Raw genomic sequence first — 19,185 nt, 5'->3', positions numbered from 1 at the left:
CCTCAAAGACTGCACATCTTTCAAGGAGGCCCCCTCTCCCTGGATCCACGAGGTTGTTTGTGTTCACTCCCCAGTACAAGACATGCAGGCACCATCAAGTCAACTCACCCCAGCCCCTCCTTTCTTTGGGGGCATCTCCAAATCACCTACTCCAAAAAGAGCTGGAATGCACCCGCAGCCAGCCCAGGAACTGCTAACAGGATGAACTCGTGTATGCAATGATCTGGCTAAAAAGTGCACAGAGATGTACCTATTCCCAACCCAGGGGTCTTTTTGGAGCAACTGATGGCACAGCATATGGGGAAGCCACCAGCTCACCCAGTGCTTCCTCTCAAATGACCGAGGGCCACATGGTTGCAACAGCACGGCTGGGACACTCCATGAAGAGGAAGGTATGTTTGGGTGGTGTTGTTGCTGTGCTTCATCCCACAGGGTCTGGCTAAGAGCAAGGTGGCACCAGCTGCAGTCCAACCCTCCCCAGAACCTGCGAGATTTACTGCTGAACGATGAAATCCAGAGTTACTGTTTTAATGTTTGACCTTGGAGAAGCGCTAATGCCCTTTCAAGGTCTGGAAAAGGCAATGCAGCCAGAAGACACTAGGAAAGGATGAAGACTACAGAAGCTTGAACCTAGACACATCATTTCATGAAAAGGGCCTCAGGATTTTCGGGGCAGCTATGCTGTCTTAAGCCCCATAGAAGCCAGATTTCTCCACTGCTGTCTTGACAGCCTGGGTAGGACAGGGGAGAGAAGCATGCTGGGATTTAAAATTGTACATCTCATCAAGTGTACCTCTTACACCAGACCAGAAAGGCTAAATCCATGCCACGTTGTCTTGTGCCTTCCCATGACAACCATAAGAGGAGCGAACGGGACCTGTCCCATCAACATTGCCAACGACACTCACCATAGCCAGGATTTCACCCTCGATGTGGAGAAGCTCTTCGTACTTCCCATGGGTAATATTAAATTTCAAGGGGACCTGGCCAATAAATATTCTTACTAAAAAGGAGAATAAGACAAGTTAGTTGGAACACGTCTCCGTGCCACGTGTAGATGTGATTTCGCCTTACATGAGAGACTGTCTTTGAAACTCGCATCAGAGACTCACTGATTCAATAAAGCAAAGTCCCAGATTTGGGATTCTTCCCAAGGGTTGCTGTGATGTTCCCATAGCCTCAGTCAAATTCCAGAGCTCAATGCTGCTGAACAGTCAGCATCTCACCGCAGCATTCATACATTTCATATAGAAACACAAGACTAATTTAAAAGGACCCCTGGACACAGGGACAGCTGGATAAATTTAGTAACAAGACAGTTTCAGGTACCAGAGCTATTTATAATAATTTGGAGTAAATGTGTCAAATCTTTTACCCCTCCCTGCAATGGAAGGAAAGCAAACCAGCAAGACAAAATAAAGTGCTGTAGAAAGGACATTTTCATTTTTCAAATTGTTGGACAGAATGAGCAATGACATTTGAAAAGAGGTCTAAAAAATGCATTTTTCTGTGCTTAGATTCATATTTGATTCATGGCAGCAGAATGCAATAATCCAAGTTGTCCAGACTCAGAGAGATAATATCCCTAAATCTTGCATTAAGTGTTATGAGATACTCAGTGGAAATGAGCTCCAGCTTTATGCTCCATCAGAAAAACAAATACGGTTGTAGATATCATTATAAAGCCTACAATTTTTTCCCATTTTTCCCATCCACAGAGCCTATCTTCACCATTAATTTTCTATCAAACAGCTCTAATGTAATGACTCTGAGTAAAAACGAGAATCACCTTCACAGTGTTTATATAATCTGCCCATATCCCAGTTCAAGGCATAATCAAAACAACTCTCTAAATTAGAAGCTGACACATTCCAACTTGAAGAAATGTTTCAAAAACACCCCTCAGGGACACCTCACCCATGTTTCCTTAGCAAAATTTCCATGCCTCTAATCCTTGCTGATTAAGCATCAGAAGAAACTCTAGCAAAACAAATTCCCCTTTACAATGGGATATTGTAAGTCCTTGGGATCAAGAGTCCTCTAATAGAAAGGAGAGGGCCAGAACCTGTGTTCCAACTAATAACTGTGCTGCATGAAAAATGCTAAAGGTATGAAACAAGACCTTGATCTTACAAAGACTTTCACGGCTGCTTAATTTTCTTCACATGGCTGGTCACACTGAAGCCAGGTTACACAATAGCCCCACTCACTTCTCCCCAGCCAAGTGTCATTGAACAGGTTTGCAGAGCTGGGAGCTATAGTAAGCTGAATGCTTTTTGGGGGTTGTAAAACACATTAGGAACAGAAGGGGCACATCTGTCCTTATTAACAATCCTGAGCCCACCGCTCTGTTGCTGTGTTCTTAAGAAACCCTCAGCTATCACTGTGCCTGCTTCCGCAGGCAGCCCAACACGACAGGCATTAGACACTGCACTTGTATAAACAGTAAAAGGCCCTTGTTAAAAGTGGTGGTTGGGAGGAACGTGAAGCTCCTGAACTAGTCTGAGCCTAGGTTAATTTATTTTAGAACATTACAGATAATTATTTCCATCTTTTTCTCCCCTGTTTTTTCACTTTTGTTTTCTTACCTAAATTGCACTTTCCTTTTTCCAGCTCATATCCAAGAGGACATTGACAGATATAGGAACCACGAGTGCTGTTGCAGGTGGCCAGTGCAGGACAAGGGTTGGAAAGACATTTATCCACACCTACAAAAGCAGAAAAAAACCCAGGCTGTAGTTAGAGGTTCACAAAAATCATCAACTGTTGGACTAAAAAAGATCAACTTGGCTACTCTTCTGTGACCCCTTGAGCACTATCAGATGCTTGACTGAATCATTTGCACACACTATTTATCCTGTTCTTAATTATTCTGTTGGAGCTGGAAGAATAAATACAAATCACTTTCCCTTGAATATTCATTCAAAAGCCCTTGGGATCCAGTGCTGATCCATGTTAATATGAACACCCAGCTTGTCTACAGCACTGCTCACCTGCAGATCTCAGGGTGCTTTTCAAAAGACAAACAACCCTAAAGTTATGGATGGAGAGACTGAAGAGGGGACCTCGGCAGCCAGAGCTAGACACAGGAACACAGGCTCCTTCACCAAAGCCGTGCTCTTTTCATCCAAGCCCTGTTTCCATGATCCAAAGCTAGTGCTTGAACACCGATGCAGTCTGTAGTTTACCCAGTAATGGTGGAGGCAGCCCTGGCTGCCATCACCTCCTTTACTGGGGCTGCAGCCTCCTCCGTGCCAGGTTGGGGATGGTCACAGCAGCGATACCTGCCTGTGCCACTGCTCATAATGCACTTCCCGCTGAGGGAGCAGGGGCTTGGGGAGCAGACACCAACTGTGAAATAGAGAGTATCAGGACATTAATGACTGTAGTCTTAGATGCTTCATAGATTAGCCAACTCAAACTGCAAATTCTGGAGAAGATATTCAATACTTCCCTTTGAAAAAAAACCATGTCCTAGTCAAAAATGTTCCTCTTGCTGTGTATATGACTCACACGAGCACAAAGTATGTCACACGCATGTGCAAGGGCAGACCGTAGGCAGGACTGTGAACTTGTTGGTGACAAGGCGCTATAACATGAGCTTACACACCACTTGTACCTATTTTGTGGCTGCTGCCCAGCACTGCAGCAGAGGCTGGAAGGATGAACTTTGTGGTTAAAGCACAAAGCATGAGAGACAAACCCATGTGTGTATTTCTGATGGCACCATGATAACCTGTGGCATCACGCAGGCCCTGCAGACCAGACAGTCCCCAGCTGACCTCCACATTCGGACAGACCATTTGATGCAATCTCTGTACCTTGACTAGCCTGTCACAGCTACCTCAGCATCAGCGAGAAGGAGATTTGGCATCTCACACCTAAGCAGTCAGAAATGAGTGGGCTTATTTTAAAACATTGGCTTTCACTTCAGTTCACTGGGTGTCCTTCAGTTTGTTTTGTACAGTGGAGACCAAGGCAGCTTATTGTCTTGTGGCAGTGAGTGCCCATGTACGAAGCACCATGTCCAAGGCAGCAGAAAGATCTTTTGCATTCTGGTAAATGGAAAAACTCAGTATTTAAAGGAAAGAGTAACTTGGCCTAAGTGTGAATCAATTGATAAAAAGGATACACTACCTTAACTTTTCCATTAAAAAAATCCATTCCCATACAGTGATTTATTTTTTTTTTCCTGAAGCCATAGCTGTAATTAAAGCAAATCAGCCTGAGAACTAACCTTTAAATACTTAATTATTGGATGGAATACATACTATTGCTAGTATTTCACTGAGGTTAATGCAATTAGTGTACACAATATCCTACAGTGGCATGAGGGCCAGGCTCCTGAACTTCAAACACACAATTAATTTCCTTTCATATAAAACTTCAGTCAATGTATTTACTTGAGAAGATAAGGAGCCTAGAGTGGTAATAAAGGACTGTTAACAACACATTCAGCAAGACTACAGTACATAGCCTATCAGGAGAAACAACAGGCCCTTGAGTAGGAGATTATTTAGTGACATGGGGAGAAAATGACCACGAGTGATAATAACAGTTCCAACACGAATACTAAGTGCTGGCCCACCGCCTTTTCTCATAAATAGGACAGATATTGATCAATATTGATGGATATTGTCAATCGATTGACAAAAACAAAATGTATCCTATGCTTACCTGGAAGGCCAGCCAGTTTTATTTTCTTAAAATTCTCAAATTTCAGCTTAACTTTTCTGTCAGAAGTGTTCACCAAAATGCTCACCTTTTTCCAGCAGTTCAGATGGACTGCTAAACCCTTAGCTTAAAAATACCAACATGGAGACCTTATCCTCAAACCCCTGAGTTCTTATCCTCAAACCCTACTGACAACAGACTTGACATACATACATACATAACCCTTTGAAGAGCCTTAAAGTCGGACCTAGGTGTTCCTGGCCCCCTCATCCCTGGCCGCACCACTGATGAGTGCCATTAGACATGTTACCTGTTGCCGGAGATGATATCCTCAGCCCAGCCGTGCTACTTGACAGAGGAGCGGTGGTTGGTTTGGTAGCAGCCAAAGTACTTGCAATGCTCACAGCGGTCTTGCTGGTTGGAGGGGCTTCAGAAGGACTCGTAACAGGGATGTTTTCTTCAGTGACTCTACCAGGCCTTGCAGTGGTGGGGTCCACAGCTTCTGTGCTTTCATCAGTGGTATATACGTGCTTAGTGGCAGTGGGCGTTTGAGGTCTGTGGGCTTTCATGGTGCTAGCATCACCTGGGGTTGGCTGATGACTGTCCGGTGTTGTTAGCACCGGATGTTTCACTGTGGTCTGTGCCACCGCCGGGACAATGATGCTGTGGTTTGTTGCACTTGGTAAGGGACTCAGGGGTGCATCTGTCAGCCCAGCCCTTGGAGCATCGCTGGCTGTGGTGAGCAGTGGCGTTGCCTTCCCAAAGCTGCCCCCCTGGGTGGTGTCAGCTCTCGGTGAGGTGGCCTCTGTTACTGTTGTGGGAGCAGACATGGATATGATGTGTCTACCAAGCTGCTCCATGGGCACTGTAGGGAGAAGAGACCCAGTGGAGGTGAAAGTGGTGTTGTTTTGGGGCTGCTGCGTGACATTGTGCTCGTTTGTCCCTCTGGGTGAGCTCCCAGCCACGGCAGCTGTGGAAGACACCTGCCTGACCACAGTCGTAGTTACAGAGGTGCTTGCTTGATCACTGTCATTGGACTGCGAGATGGATGATGGTGATGAAAACAGAGGCAATAAAGATGCTAACGAATAAGATGGGGAAAGCAATGAGGAAGTGGGCAAGGAGGATGACAAAGCCTGCATAGAGGGTGAAGATGCCATCACAGAGGATGAGAGTGGCTCAGATGATTCTGATGATGTAAACAGATAAGTTGGTGGTGGTGTTGAAGACAGCGAGTGATGCAGTGATGACAGTGAGGAAGAGGCTGGAAATGCTGATGAAGAGAGAGATGATCTGCTAGTGGTCAACAAATCAGGGTCAGTGTTGAAGAGAGTTGTATTTTGCACACTGGCTGCAGAAGCAGAAGTCAACAGTTTGGAAGAGTGTACCAACAATGGCTCTGTAGATGGTTCAACAAAACTGTCATCACTGGATACGTTGCTCCTCCTGTCCTGTGCTATGGAAGATTTTGATGAATCAGAAGGGTTGGAAATTTCAGAAAAAAAGGTGGAACTTTCTGAGGAGTCAGCAGATGTGCTGCTATTTGAGATAGATAGGAGGGTCCTTTCTCCTCCTCTGGTATACGTAGTTGAAATATATGTGCCGTCCGTATGAGAAACTGAGGTCCTTTTCTCAGCATTGATACTACTGATTGGCTGATGACTACTTGAAAAGCCTGGAGTAAAAGGACAAAATATATTAGAAAGAGAATAATACGAAAGTATTTTGATGTCTTTTTAAAATCACTTGCTAAACGCATAAGATGTTTTTGACTGTGAACTGGCCCAGAGCACCATCCAAGTATCAAATGAGGAGTTTTCTGTGCTCCTTAATTGATTCTAAAATGGTGAATTCAGACAGACATAAGGCTCCCTTGAAACATGTAGGTTTCTAAAACACTGTTCTTCCAGTGTTGCTTTTCTGATGTGATTGAGCACTTATCGTTCCATGATATTTTGTGGCAAGCTAAGCAGGAAAACCCATCTGTTCTCTTTATCACTCATAATTTATAAAAACTCATATCCTCTCCCTCTTATCCTCCATTCCCAACTAAAGAATATCCATCTTCTTCAGTTGATTTGTTTTTAGACACAGTGAACTTCATGCCTCTGCAGGATGAAATTATTACATTATGTTAATTTGCAGCTTATCATGAACTCATTGATTGAAAACTTTGCAGTCAGGAAATCCTAAATGACTAGCACATCAGTCTGCAAAAAATTCAGATTATTTAGTATCAAAGGCGCAGCCAATCTTATAATATGAATTTCAGGATGTACAGCTAAGTTCAGCAATCTCTCAATAAAAAATAGGGTATTGAAAATTTGGTTTAATTCTAAAATTGACTTAGGTCATCATTAAATACTTCTGAAAGCATCACCCAAAATAAATCAGATAGGATGCAAAAAAATAATGTGGCCATTAAAACAGAAGAATTTTCCTGCTTGGGTTCATGGCTTCACTTGTGGAACAATTCCCCAGCTAGGTGGGGTCTGGCTTTGAGTCCACTGATGAAAACATCCCCCTGAGTGAACCCACAGGTAGCACTAGTGAATGAGAACTTTGTATACAACATAGATAAAAGCAGGACAATATGATCTTTCCCCCTCCACACCCAGATGTACACTGGGAGTCACTAACTTACTTGTGAGATCGTTTTGGAAAGAAGAGTAAGTGGGTATCTTGGAAGAATGTGTGAAGAGTGTCTCCGTCACAAAGCCCGTGAAGCCCCTGCTGCTGGTGGAGATGTTGGCCATCCTGCTCTGCTCCACAGGCTGCGCCGGCCCTGCAGAGCTGGCAGTTTCAGCATAGGAAGCAGAGCTCCCCGTGCCACCGGTCAGCGTGCCGTCCGTCACCGAGTGCAGCGTCCTCTCTCCGCTGCCAGCAGATGTGGATGAACCATACGCAGGATCAGTGATGGGGCTGGACATTCTTTCCTCAGTGCTCGAGCTGCTTAGGGAGTGATGGCTGCTGCCTGAAGCTGGAATAGGATCAAAAAGCAGGCATCTTATTTTGTCATTTCAGAGCAGAAAGTACTTGTGAGTTCTACAATAATTCTGTTTGGAAATGCAGATTAATAAAATTGCACAGATAAACACAGATTAAATACAGATTAAGTAGGTCTCACATATCTATCACCTTAAATGTGGTTTTAACACACAAAGCCTATTCCAAAGGAACAGGACTGTCCAAATACAGAGGGACAATCAGTACTTTTTAGAGTCATAATGGCATATTTATGTTATTTATAGTTATCACCTCAACCCAGGCAGGTAGTAGATGTATCCTACAGCGAGAAGTTACACACATCATTTCTGACACTTTTTTGTTAAGCATCAACAGCTGCAGATATACTACACCAAGGAACAGAAACACCACTGCTTATAAATCCTGCCTATGACACCCGCAGCAGCTCTGACACGAATTGGTGGTCATATCAACCCCACAGAAGAGAGAAAGGGAGAGGTGGTGGGTTTTTTCCTAATTCAAACACCATCCCAGAGTTCAGAAAAACTCACTGGAAGGTTCAGCGGCAGCTGAGAAGTAGGTGGAGACCCTGGATGAAAGGGTGACCTTGGGCTCTGGGTAGCCTGTTCGGCTGGACGAGACATGTGCTGCCCCAGGCCATTCCGTGGAGGATAGAAAGGGGCCAGTGCGGGGCTCCCCAGCTGTGTCTGGGTGAGACGTGGGGCTTTCTGCCACTGTGCTCCACATGCCATGGTTAGCTGCAGCCTGAGACATCCCCTCCTCATGGCTGGAGAGTGTGGATGAGACGTATGTGGTCTCAGTAGGAGTACCAGAAATTCTTCTTACTCTCTCTGGAATTGCAAAGCAGAGATAAATATATATATATATATATATAGATACATATTTTGTATATTAATAATACCTTTGAGGCCTCTACAGAGACTAGAATCTGAATATTTCAATCCTCACAGCAGAAGTGGCACTTGGTGACCAACATCACTTACTTGCTATGCAGGGTTCCCAGGCAATCTGTACTTTTCCCCTTTACACAAGAAAAATAGATCGGGGTGCATGGCGTTTCTGAAGGAGAATGGTAGCAGGGAGGTAGGACCTAGTTTTGAATGTCCTGCAGAAAATTCCCTTGGGCGGGCCAGTGGGTTTCAAGCTCTGGTGGGACCCAGGCAGGAGAGCTGAGGCTTAAACACATGATAACTGGGATATAAGGAATGGCGAAAGGTCTACAGATCCCTTGCCACATCTTGTGCCAGGCTCCCAAGGTTTGAGGGCTGAGGTCAAGGCTCCACAGCAGCCTTCACCTGTGGCCCAGAAGAGCTGCCTGGCTGTCTAATCCCTGACATGAGAAGCACTGCCCCAAGTGCTGTGAGGTGAATAACTCACCAACCATGCAGTGCTCAGCGGCCCTTCACTATAAACCACGCTTACCAAAAAGGCAAATCTAGTTTAAAGCTATAAAAGGAAGAGTAGGAGCTCTGGAAGGGGGTGAGGAGGAGGGATGTCCTCCACGGCAAAACAGGAAACCACAAGACCCACCTGAAGCACTTGGTGAAGGCAAAGGCACTGAAATGCTGGGAGAAAATGCAGGCAGTGGCTTCGTTAGAAGCTCACCAAGTCCAGCACCACCCTGTGAAACATTGCTGTGCCTCCCAGGCTCTGTTGCTGATGAGGACGGCAGAAGGGCCACGTCCAGGGAGCTGGAGCTGGATGGAATGGGAGCGGAGCTGGATGCCGTGCGGGCGTCTGACACGGGGACTGAGTTCCTCTCCCCACCGCTGGTGGCTATCACTGAGCTGGGCGTACTAGTGAGAGGAGCATCGGGAAGGTGTCCTCCTGTAGCCAAGGTCCCTTCTGCTGAGAAAGGGCAAAGCAAAGTGGATTTTTACACCCTAAGCTATAAACAGGTGGACGTGCTCCCTTCCATCACCACCCCTAGGCTGAACGCGCAGATAAAACACAGCAGAAGATCCAAACCTGGAGAAAAGGCTAACTGTGAAGACACAACCTTTTCCTGTGCAAGGAGATGCTACTCACAGGAGGACACCCCGAAGAGGGCACTAGGAACAAGGTGTGGGAGCACTGTTGGGTTTGCTTCCCTCTGGTGCTGCTCCTGGTGCCACAGTCCAGCCGTGGGCACCACACACCCGCACTGGTATCGCAGTGCCCGCGGCAAGCAAGGTGGGGGTACAGCGGTGCCTAACTCCCTGATACTCGAAACAAAGCACGGCAGAGTCATTTGGGATCAGTAAATGCTGCATCTGCATACCAGAGAGGGAGTCAGGAATGACTGGTGTTGCCTCCTGCTTGTATAAACACTGCCAATGGGGCAGTCTTGAAATTGTGCTGTCTCAGAAAACACACAAAATCTCAGGGCCAGAGCGTTCTTGCAGTAAAGCTGGGTTTTTCTGGTGACTAAATGCAAAAATCAGCTAATGAATTTTTCTCTGGAAGTTGAAATTTTCGTCCGTAATACCCAATGCCATTGTCCAGGACCTTCTCACATGGCCTCACTCCTCCATACAGAGTGGGTCTTTGAGGTCTACAGGAAGAAGCCCGACAGGGTTGGTCAGAGCTCACCTGGGGAAGCATGTTCCAAAGCAGATGGCGACCCTGTGAGCAAGGGGTCTGTGGACAACATGGTGGCACCTCTGCCACCACCACCCTGGGTTCTCAAAGAGGACCAGGTATGGTCTGAAGAGCTGATGGTTTCGGTACCAGTGGTGAAAATCTCTGTTGTTTGGGTCAGTCTGGTGCTGGCTGGCAGAGACCTTAATGTCCTCCCTCCATCCTTAGTGGCTGTTGTGGAAACGGAGGTACTGGTGGTAGGGAAATCTGTTCTTCTTGGTGTTGACAGGATGCTGAATGACACATGGCTGCTTCCAGTAGCTACAATATGATAAAGATACAATTTACATTTTTACACATGTGAAACTATAAATAACAGTGAGCTTTCTTCCAGTAACAGCCAGAGGCAGCAAGTACATGCACAATTCGAAAATATGAGATGTCAATCCAGAGAAAATAGGAAATTTCCAAAGACATGAATCCTTCCTACAGAAATTTGTCTTCTAAAAAGCATGGTTTTATGCTGAGAAAAGTGATATTATATAAAAAATGTTGAACTACTAAAGCTGTGCACTTGATTTCACCATTATGTGCCTGAGTGTACTCCATGCTGCTAGAAAACAAATACCCTAACAACCCAGAAAAGCCTGGAAATCAGACAAGGCATAACACTGAGCAGTGTGAAGGTCTTAGAGACGTCTGAAGAAATGGGATCAGGGGGATCAGACCCCTTCAACATTGCAGCAGGGTCTAGGAGCAAACAGCAACATGAAGGACCTCAGAGACCACATTCAAAGTTGCCTTAGATTTGTTGAGCTGGTTCAATTTCTGGGAAGCAGCATGGTCCAAGGGGTAGGACAGAGGGCAGGAACTGAAATCTTGTCCCTGGGACTGCAGGCACGTGATCTAATCTGTGCTTGCTTAGTTCTCTTGCCTATAAAATGGAGATAGCAACTGGAGATAGTAAAAAAAGAATTGTGATTTGAAAGTTAATTATTTTTCTTGGCATGAGGAAACTTTCCACACATGTGCCCTTTCTGTAAAAAACCCAAACCACATTTTTTGGTCAAGTAAGAGCTGAAATATTTCAGACACAAAATCACACTGCATCCTTCCAAATAATATATTCTGCATAGCAGAACAGAGTCAGGCAAGTGTAAGATACAGTAACAGTCCTCCTTTTAATTACAAAAAAATGGTATTTCATTTCTAACTTGAGCTCACCTGGGGAAGGACCTTCTGAAGGAGAATGAGAGCGTGTTAGCGAAGGGTCTGCCACCCGCTCGGTGAAATCCGTGATCTCTCTGTGCCCATGAACTCCAGAGGTGTCTCTCACAAAAGATGCAGACGAGGATCTGATAGTGCCCAGGGTCCCGTACGTGGCACTGCTGGATGTGGAGACTTCTGCTGCCCATCGGCTGCTGCCTGTGGCAGATCTCGGGGGTCTCCCGCCACTGCCAGTGGCCGTGGCTGAAATGAAAGCATTGGTGGGAGAGGAAGCAAGAGGGTTTTTCTCTGTTGCTGAGTTGTTAACTGGTCGGTGGCTGCTTCTGACACCTAAGAAACAATAAAACCAGGTTTGATTTATGCATATAGAGCTATACTTTTGAGGGATTGTGTGTAGAGCCTATGTTTCTATACTGTTCATTGAGAAATTGAATAGATCAAGTTCTCAAGCTGGAAAAGGTGCCGCTCTGGGAAGAGGTGAATCCTGTACATTCAAGTACACGAGGCTTATAAAAAGCCACGAAAATCTCAACTTAAACCTATGTTTTTTACCGGCAGGCTGTGCACAATACCCAATTTATGCATTTAAGCTGCCTTCCAGCTTGTTTAAATCAGGCGTATATACATCTAACTTTAAACCAAATCTAGAGGATAAGCTAAAACAGGCCTGGTTTAGGTTTTCCAGTGACAGACCAGTGAGCCAAGCTGCTGTCTCAGTGCTAGGCTGATGGTACAGCCATGGGGCCGAGCTCCCCACAGCACCAGGCACCCAGAGCCACAAAAGGCTGGACACAGCCTCACCTATAAGATGTTCGGAACGCCTCTGTGCCCCAGCCTGGCATTCAACCATTCAACCCAGCCCTCTTTAGCAGACGTGCTGTCCTGGGGCTCTCCCAAACTGCAGTGCTGGGGATGCCGATATTTCACCAGCTCACCAGGAGCAGGAGCTGCACTACGAGTCACAGAGCAATGGGCTTAATTGTGAATTAATGGTGAATAGTGGGGCAGAGCTCACTTGGGACCACTACAAGTGCACGGGGCAATTTAGCACTGTCGTGGCTGCAGGGACTCCCAAAACACCACCTCTCTTACAGAGCAGCCTGCATAGTGGACACAGCAACAGGTGATGGCTGCAAATCCCCGGTAAAGTGTCTCTGGCAGGAAAAAAGTCCATGCATGTATTTCTGACCAATGGCTGCTTTTCTCAGCATGGAAGTTTCATTAGCAATGAGGACATTGATGTTTTTCACTTTTTCACCCAAAAGCTGAGTTCCACTCCCACCCTTCCCACCATCCCCACCGACAGCCCAATGCAGCCAGTAATAAAAATATCCATGTATCCAATAGCGACTGATGGCCATATCTAAAGAAAAACAGCACGGGGATGTGAAATCCATCCAGCTTCAAAGCAGCCAACTATCAGACTAACAAATTTACCTCTGAATGTACTTTCAGAAGCAGAGAGGGAGCTTGTGAGCAAAGGCTCCCCAGGAGGCGCCGGGCGATCAGTGGCTTCCCATGAGCCATTAGGACGGTGTGTTCCAGACCCCAAGGAGGAGAAGGTCCCCCTCAAAGAGCTGGTGGGGTCATTGCTGGTGGCGGAACCCCTTGCCGCCATGGTTGTGTGGCCGTTTGCAGGGGATCCTGGTGACCACTCTGCCACACTGGGCATGTCAGCATTGTAGGCATCCGAGTGCAGCGTTGCCTCTTCTGCAGCTGGGATGCTCTTGGGTTCATCACTGCTGCTGCTAAAGGCTAAAAAAAAGGCAAAAAGAAATATAAAACTGCATACACATAAATGAAAACAGCTGGATAGGTTTCATCCTGCTATCAGTAGATGTAGACATCGTACGTGTGAATATTCAGTAAGGAAATATTTAATACTGGGAAATCATTAAGACAGGGAAAAAAATGTTCTCTATATAGGAACTCCTGAAATTATTGCTTGCAAAATTCAACTGAAAGTTTTCAAGGAAAATCTATCCCCCTCTTCCAACAAGAATAATATTTATCCATACTTTCATTTCTGTGAAATGTTTTTAAATGTACAGAATGTGCCAAATACAATATTATTCCTCCTTTCTTTAAAATAAAAAGGATGTGTTTTGTTTATAAAGAGTCTTTAAATAATGTTCTGAGTTATACAGCTAGCTATCAAACTCACTCGTAGAAGCGCTTTCCGAAGCAGACGGCGAGCCCATAAGCAACAGGTCTGTGGCACCTCTGCCACCACCACGCTGTGCTCCCAAAGACATCCCAGGGGTCCAGGTCTGGTCTGAGGAGCTGATGATTTTGGTACCATAGGTGGAAATCTCTGCTGCATCAGCCAACCTGGTGCTGGCTGGCAGAGATCTTAATGTCCTCCCTGAACCCTTGGTGACTGTTGTGGAAATGGAGGTGCTGGTGGTGGGTAAATCTGAAACTCTCCTCTCCGTGGCCGAGACGTTGGATGGCTGGTAGCTGCTTCCAATGGCTACAGCATAATAAAAAAACCCTGGATTTATACGTATGAAATTATAAACAGATGGATCCATTTTCTTCCCAGATGCTTACAGCGCACATATGGATATTAAGCATAGGAAGTTTTCAATCTGGACAAAGTGCTCTTTTGGAAAGGCATGAATCCCCTCGCCGCAGGAAGACCTTGCACAAAACCCAGGGCTCGCTGCCAGGACAACACGGCTTTGCAAGAGCCAGGGCAGCTCAGCCAGCAGGAAAACTCATGGGACAAGGACTGCAGAGACTTGCCCTTAAATCCCACCTTTGCTCTAAGACTGCTGGAAATCAGCCCAGGTTCTCTTAGTATTTTTCTGTAGCTTGAATATGGCATCAAATGGCAAAGGGGGGAAACCTGAGTGTGGCCATGTTCCCATATGAGCCTGCAGCTCCCTACACAACCCAGGGCTTAACGGGACACAGGGAAAAATGCTTAAGTAAGACTAAAACAGGGTAAAACAACAAACTGTAGACTGACCAAGCTTATCCATGGCAGTCCTTTCCGAAGCCAGGCGAGAAGGAGCGAGCTGGCGCTCTGTGGAGGGCTCGGGGAAATGTCCCTGTGCTGCGGCCACCTTGGAGGAAGCTGAGGCCAGGGGCTGAGCCATGGAGCTGGGCACCGCCCTTTGGATACTGGACCTTGGGTTTTCTGCAGCCCTGATGCTGCTCTCGGCAGCTGTGACAGAGGGAATGGATGTGTCATTGTGAGAACCCTGGAGATGTGTTTGCTCCTGGCAAGTCTCAGGCATAGGATAAGGACTTGGCAACACCAAGGTTTTCAATAAGTTCACATGGAGTGGGGTGAAGTCTCTGTTTTTAAGAGCTCCAGAAATAGCTGCTTGCAAAGCAAGCGAGGGGAAGCTGCAGAGCCCAGGGATCTCAGGTTTGATGTCCTGTACAGGTTGTTGAAGCACAGGCATCTCACCCTGTCTAGCCAAGACCAAACCCACCTGGCCTGGCTGTGAGCATTGGTACCAACCTCACCCCCCACTACAGCACCACTTGGGTGGGACACACCGCTCAGGTGGGGCTGGGACCTTGCCTTTGTTCTGCAGCTGGCCCTGAACCAGCTGAGATATGTTGCAGCTGCACATGCCCACCCTGCAGAAAACACAGTGATAAGGTCCAAAGACCTTTGGGGTTTTTTTTAAAGTGGAAAATACTGGGGGATTTTGGACCAAATTATTTTTTCCATTGCTTTTTCCTGCTTTCAGCAGGGCATTTCAGCTAAATTATAACAGAGTGCATGCAAAATACAGCATCTTCTCCATTTCAAGAAAGCAAAAGCTATATAAAGGATTTTTAAGGCTATAAAATAAATCCATGGGCCAGCAAAGCTCACCTCCGAAAGTGCTGTCTGTGGCTGGCAATGCTGTGAGCGAAGAGCTTGTAGAGTCCTCCATGACATCCCTGGGGTGTAGCATGATGTGGTTTGCACCACTCTGGGTAATGGAAGCTCGGGGAGAGGACTGGGGCTGTCCCAGAGAGCCAGGGAGGGGGGTACTGGGGAGGGGTCGCAGCGTCGCCCTGCTGCTCCCCGAGGCGCTGGGTGAAGTGGCTGCAGTGCCTGTGGGAGGGCTGCCAGGCTGCTCCATGCCCACCCAGCCACTCGCTGGCTGAGAGGGACCACCTGTGCCTGCAAGGCAATGGGGGAAAGCAAATGAGAGCACAGAGATGGGCTGAGCTGCCCATCGAGAACCTTCTGCTGTCACCTCCCCCCACAGCCCACAGTCCCCTTGCCTGTAATCTGCCTACAGCAACTTTGTCTTTGGGAGCTGCACTGAGTAATTCATAATTTTTAAGGCCAGGAGAAGCCACACAGATCCTTCTCTCCACCCCTGTGCATGAAGCAAGCCAGAAAAGTGCCCTGAGCACATGGTGAGGATGGAGGGCCAGATCCAGGACACAAAGCTCTAGCAAACGCAGGGGAGCCAGGCTTAACCGATGCCTGGTTTCTCCAGGGAACAGCAGCCACCTTGTTCCCAGGCTGAACTGGGATGGCTCACCCGGGTGACGAGTCTCTGCAGATGAAGGCAGCACCATTCTTGTCACATTGTCAAGTCCTGCCACATCCCAGGCCCTGTGGCGCCCATCCAGCACCCTCTCAGCCAAATCAGTGCTGCTGGCTGCCAAAACTGGTGGTGTCCTCTCGGTAGCTGCAGGGGTGCTGGGAGAAGCAAGAGCCCTCTTACCTCTCTCCCAGCTGCCCAGAGCATGGTGATGGCTTCCAGCGGCTGGAAAACAACGCAGAGAAGGTCATGTTCTCCCTGGACAGGTTAATTTGTCTCAGCTGGGGTAGCAGAGCATCACCCAGAGCGGTACCCAGCCCTACTATATACAATAGGTAGGGTCACAGCTGTATTCTCTGTGTTTCCTCTAACACAGACCACACGGCAAGAGGGACTGTTGGGAACAGAGGGATTCTGTCACCAAAAAATATCGGTATTTCAAAATTTGTCTTCATTTGTGTATGGCAAAAGAAACCCAGATTTTTTAAAAAAACATTAAAAACGCAGAAGGCAGTAAGAAGCTTACACCAGGACAGCCATCAGCTGGCAGCCTGGGCATGCCAGCTCCACACTCTAGTCCTGAAACAGGAAAAAAAAATGAGGAATTAAAAAATGAAAGAAAACGTCTATGCTCATTATCTCAACAAGACACTTATTTCATCCAGGGATATAAAGAAAAAACTGAGGTGGAGACAGGGCACTCAGCACAGCCTTGTCCTGCTGGTGTGGGAAACAGGCTTTGATTTAGTGCATGTTTAAAATGTACATTGGTTTACTCATGACCACAGTCCCACCAAACGTTGTGAAGATTATGAACAAGCCCAATGGTAAATGTTCACCTGCACAATTTTCACATGAGGACCTCAGCTACAAATCATGACACAGCTGGTCAGATATTTTTCGCTTGGGCACTTATAATCTAGGTTGGATTCACAATGGGGTTCAGCTCCTCCTGGGAGGAGGCGTGGGGATGCCTGGGGTCTCCGCTCTAGGCGCAGCCTTGGAGCTCTGTGGATAGGCAGGACTCTCTGAGGTGCTGCTGGGTGGTGAATAATGATGGCAGCAGCTCCTGAGAATCACCTTCATTGTAATGTTTTTTAAAAAATCAGCTTTTCTGGGAATGGATTTCTTCCAAAAATCTGAATTTCTAGCAGCAGGGAGGGAATACTTCCTAATCCACCTGCTATGCTTGGTCCATGGGCTGGGTACAGCAAACAGGGACTCTTGCATCGATAAAACTCACCAGGAGGAAGGCTGCAGGCGGGCAGGTGGGTTGCTGTTCCAGCAGATGGGCTGTCTGGGGGTCCTGCTCCTGGTGGGGTGACATCTCCACCACTGGCAGGGGGACCAACGTGCCCTGTGACCCTTCTCGCTGCCGGTACCGCACCATGATTGACAGGTAGCAATGCCCTCTCCCTGCTCCTGGCCAGCATTGTCACCAGCTCTACACTGTCCACGAGAGACCCAGAAGTCCTTATCTCTTTTTCCGAACTTCTTCTCGCCTGATGGCTGCTTTCAATGACTGAAAGGAAAAACAAGAAAAAAATCCCCTCAGCACTGGATGTGCAGGCTCAGCTCGTTGCAGTAACACTGAGGCCAAGCTCTGATCTCATTTACACTAGAGAAAATTTTGCATAATCAAAACACAGACACAAAACTTATTTTTGGATTCACACCAGTGGAAATTAGATTAGTCTGTGGGGCCAAGTGCTGAAACCCACCGTTGTGCACAAGATTAATTCAATTCAGCACCCTCATGGTTTTTTTGTGTTAGGAGAAATAAGTCTTTAAAGGAGCAAAAAGAAAGTCTTAAGCAAATAATCGATGGAGATATGCACAGTGTGGAGTCCACGGGAGGCATGTGTAGGTCTCCAGAGCTGATGGCCAGCTGGAGCTCAGCACAGCCCATGTGCCCTATCCCGAGGGTGTGATGGGAGGCAGGAGGGCCCCCAGCTCTTCCCCTCTCTCCACTCAGCTGGTGCTTGCTGGACACCTGACCTCGAATCCCACCACCTCCAGAGAGCTGGCTGAGAACCGCAGAGCAAACAGGAGGGTTGACATAACCCATCCAGCCATCACAAGGCACTGAGACAGAAGAGATCAATGTATGGTGTGGATTACACTGGCCATCCAGGTGCTGAAGCACCCCAAGGTGACGGACATTTCGGCCTATCTGACGTTAATGTCTACCAGAACATGAGAAACAAGAAGGAGAATTTTATGCATTTGCAGGTCCACTTTCTGTGAGCAAATGTGGCCCAAACCCCATCCTAAATGTGTCTGCATCTGCTCTCTTGCTCCTGCTGGAAGGCTGCTCCAAACTCCCACCTCTCCCATCATCCAGAACAATTTTCTCATTTCATTAGAAAATGAATAAACACATTTATGGAATAAATGTTGGTTCCCCAGCTAGCATTACCCTTTAGCTTAGCTAGCTCTTCTCCTCTCTCCACAGGGTCACCACAGTGCCAATATGTAACAGCAGCAATTTCATCCCCTCTTTGCACGTTTCTTCTGCATTTCTACCATCTGCTGTATCTTATGGACCCAAAAATTACTTCTCCCAGGGACGTCAACAGGCATTACATGCTTTACAGGATTTCCAACAGCACACAGATGGCTGTGTGCATCTTTAGAACATAAACATGTTCCAAACTGGGCCCTAAGCAAGGACTGAAGATGTTACTCAGTGGTTGACTTCTCAGCTCAATCGTGAACACCGACTGCCGGCAGCAGCAGCAGGACTTGGTGCAGTAGCCGCAGCTTCAGCCTTGGGTCTGCCATCCAGCCTGATACCGCCTGGATCAGAGCATCTAGTGACAGCTGCTGTGAGTGGTTTCAGTGAGATTTGCTGGGGAAATTGGGGTTTCCAACCCACAGTACCAGCCAGGGCTGCACAAGGATTTCCCTGCGTATCGGTCATGTGAAAACCAGCAGCAACTGTCCCTGCCCTACGTTACAGCCCCGAGGGTTGTCTGGCACTGCAGCCTCAGATGCTCTTCAAAGCCCACAAGTCAAAGTGAGTCCTAATCACAGCTGTGTCATCTGAAATGGCAAGATCCCAGTTTTGTCCATCTTCTTTATAACAAAAACACAATCTCTGGGCTGGAATAGCCCATTGCACTCTCCACTTGCTGAGTGGGCAGAATGGGAGCCTGTCTAAGGAAACTGCAGTTTAGGGTGACAGGGTCTGAAAAGTCTCAAGAAATTGAGACAAGTCATATATTTTAGG

At 47.0% G+C, this 19,185-nt stretch overlaps 1 protein-coding gene across 4 annotated transcripts in view; it reads right to left on the bottom strand.

Moving 5' to 3' along the window:
* HEG1 (heart development protein with EGF like domains 1) overlaps positions 1 to 19,185 on the bottom strand; it is a 56,080-nt gene that overhangs the window by 19,017 nt on the left and 17,878 nt on the right. The window contains exons 2-15 of one of the 4 annotated variants that reach the window (XM_074910076.1): positions 17,197 to 17,475; positions 15,951 to 16,178; positions 15,287 to 15,580; positions 14,423 to 14,620; positions 13,613 to 13,921; positions 12,886 to 13,203; positions 11,446 to 11,778; positions 10,234 to 10,542; positions 9,193 to 9,510; positions 8,193 to 8,492; positions 7,319 to 7,654; positions 4,985 to 6,349; positions 2,589 to 2,708; positions 909 to 1,003 (exon numbers count right to left, since the gene is read on the bottom strand). In XM_074910076.1, coding sequence (XP_074766177.1) covers positions 909 to 1,003; positions 2,589 to 2,708; positions 4,985 to 6,349; positions 7,319 to 7,654; positions 8,193 to 8,492; positions 9,193 to 9,510; positions 10,234 to 10,542; positions 11,446 to 11,778; positions 12,886 to 13,203; positions 13,613 to 13,921; positions 14,423 to 14,620; positions 15,287 to 15,580; positions 15,951 to 16,178; positions 17,197 to 17,475 — 4,802 coding nt within the window. The remainder of the gene's footprint in view (positions 1 to 908; positions 1,004 to 2,588; positions 2,709 to 4,984; positions 6,350 to 7,318; positions 7,655 to 8,192; positions 8,493 to 9,192; positions 9,511 to 10,233; positions 10,543 to 11,445; positions 11,779 to 12,885; positions 13,204 to 13,612; positions 13,922 to 14,422; positions 14,621 to 15,286; positions 15,581 to 15,950; positions 16,179 to 17,196; positions 17,476 to 19,185) is intronic. The other 3 variants (XM_074910077.1, XM_074910078.1, XM_074910080.1) reach the window with 3 other exon arrangements.

The sequence above is a fragment of the Athene noctua genome, chromosome 7, assembly GCF_965140245.1.
Source record: "Athene noctua chromosome 7, bAthNoc1.hap1.1, whole genome shotgun sequence".
Lineage (NCBI taxonomy): Eukaryota > Metazoa > Chordata > Aves > Strigiformes > Strigidae > Athene > Athene noctua.
This window is presented reverse-complemented; position numbering and strand designations above follow the sequence as displayed.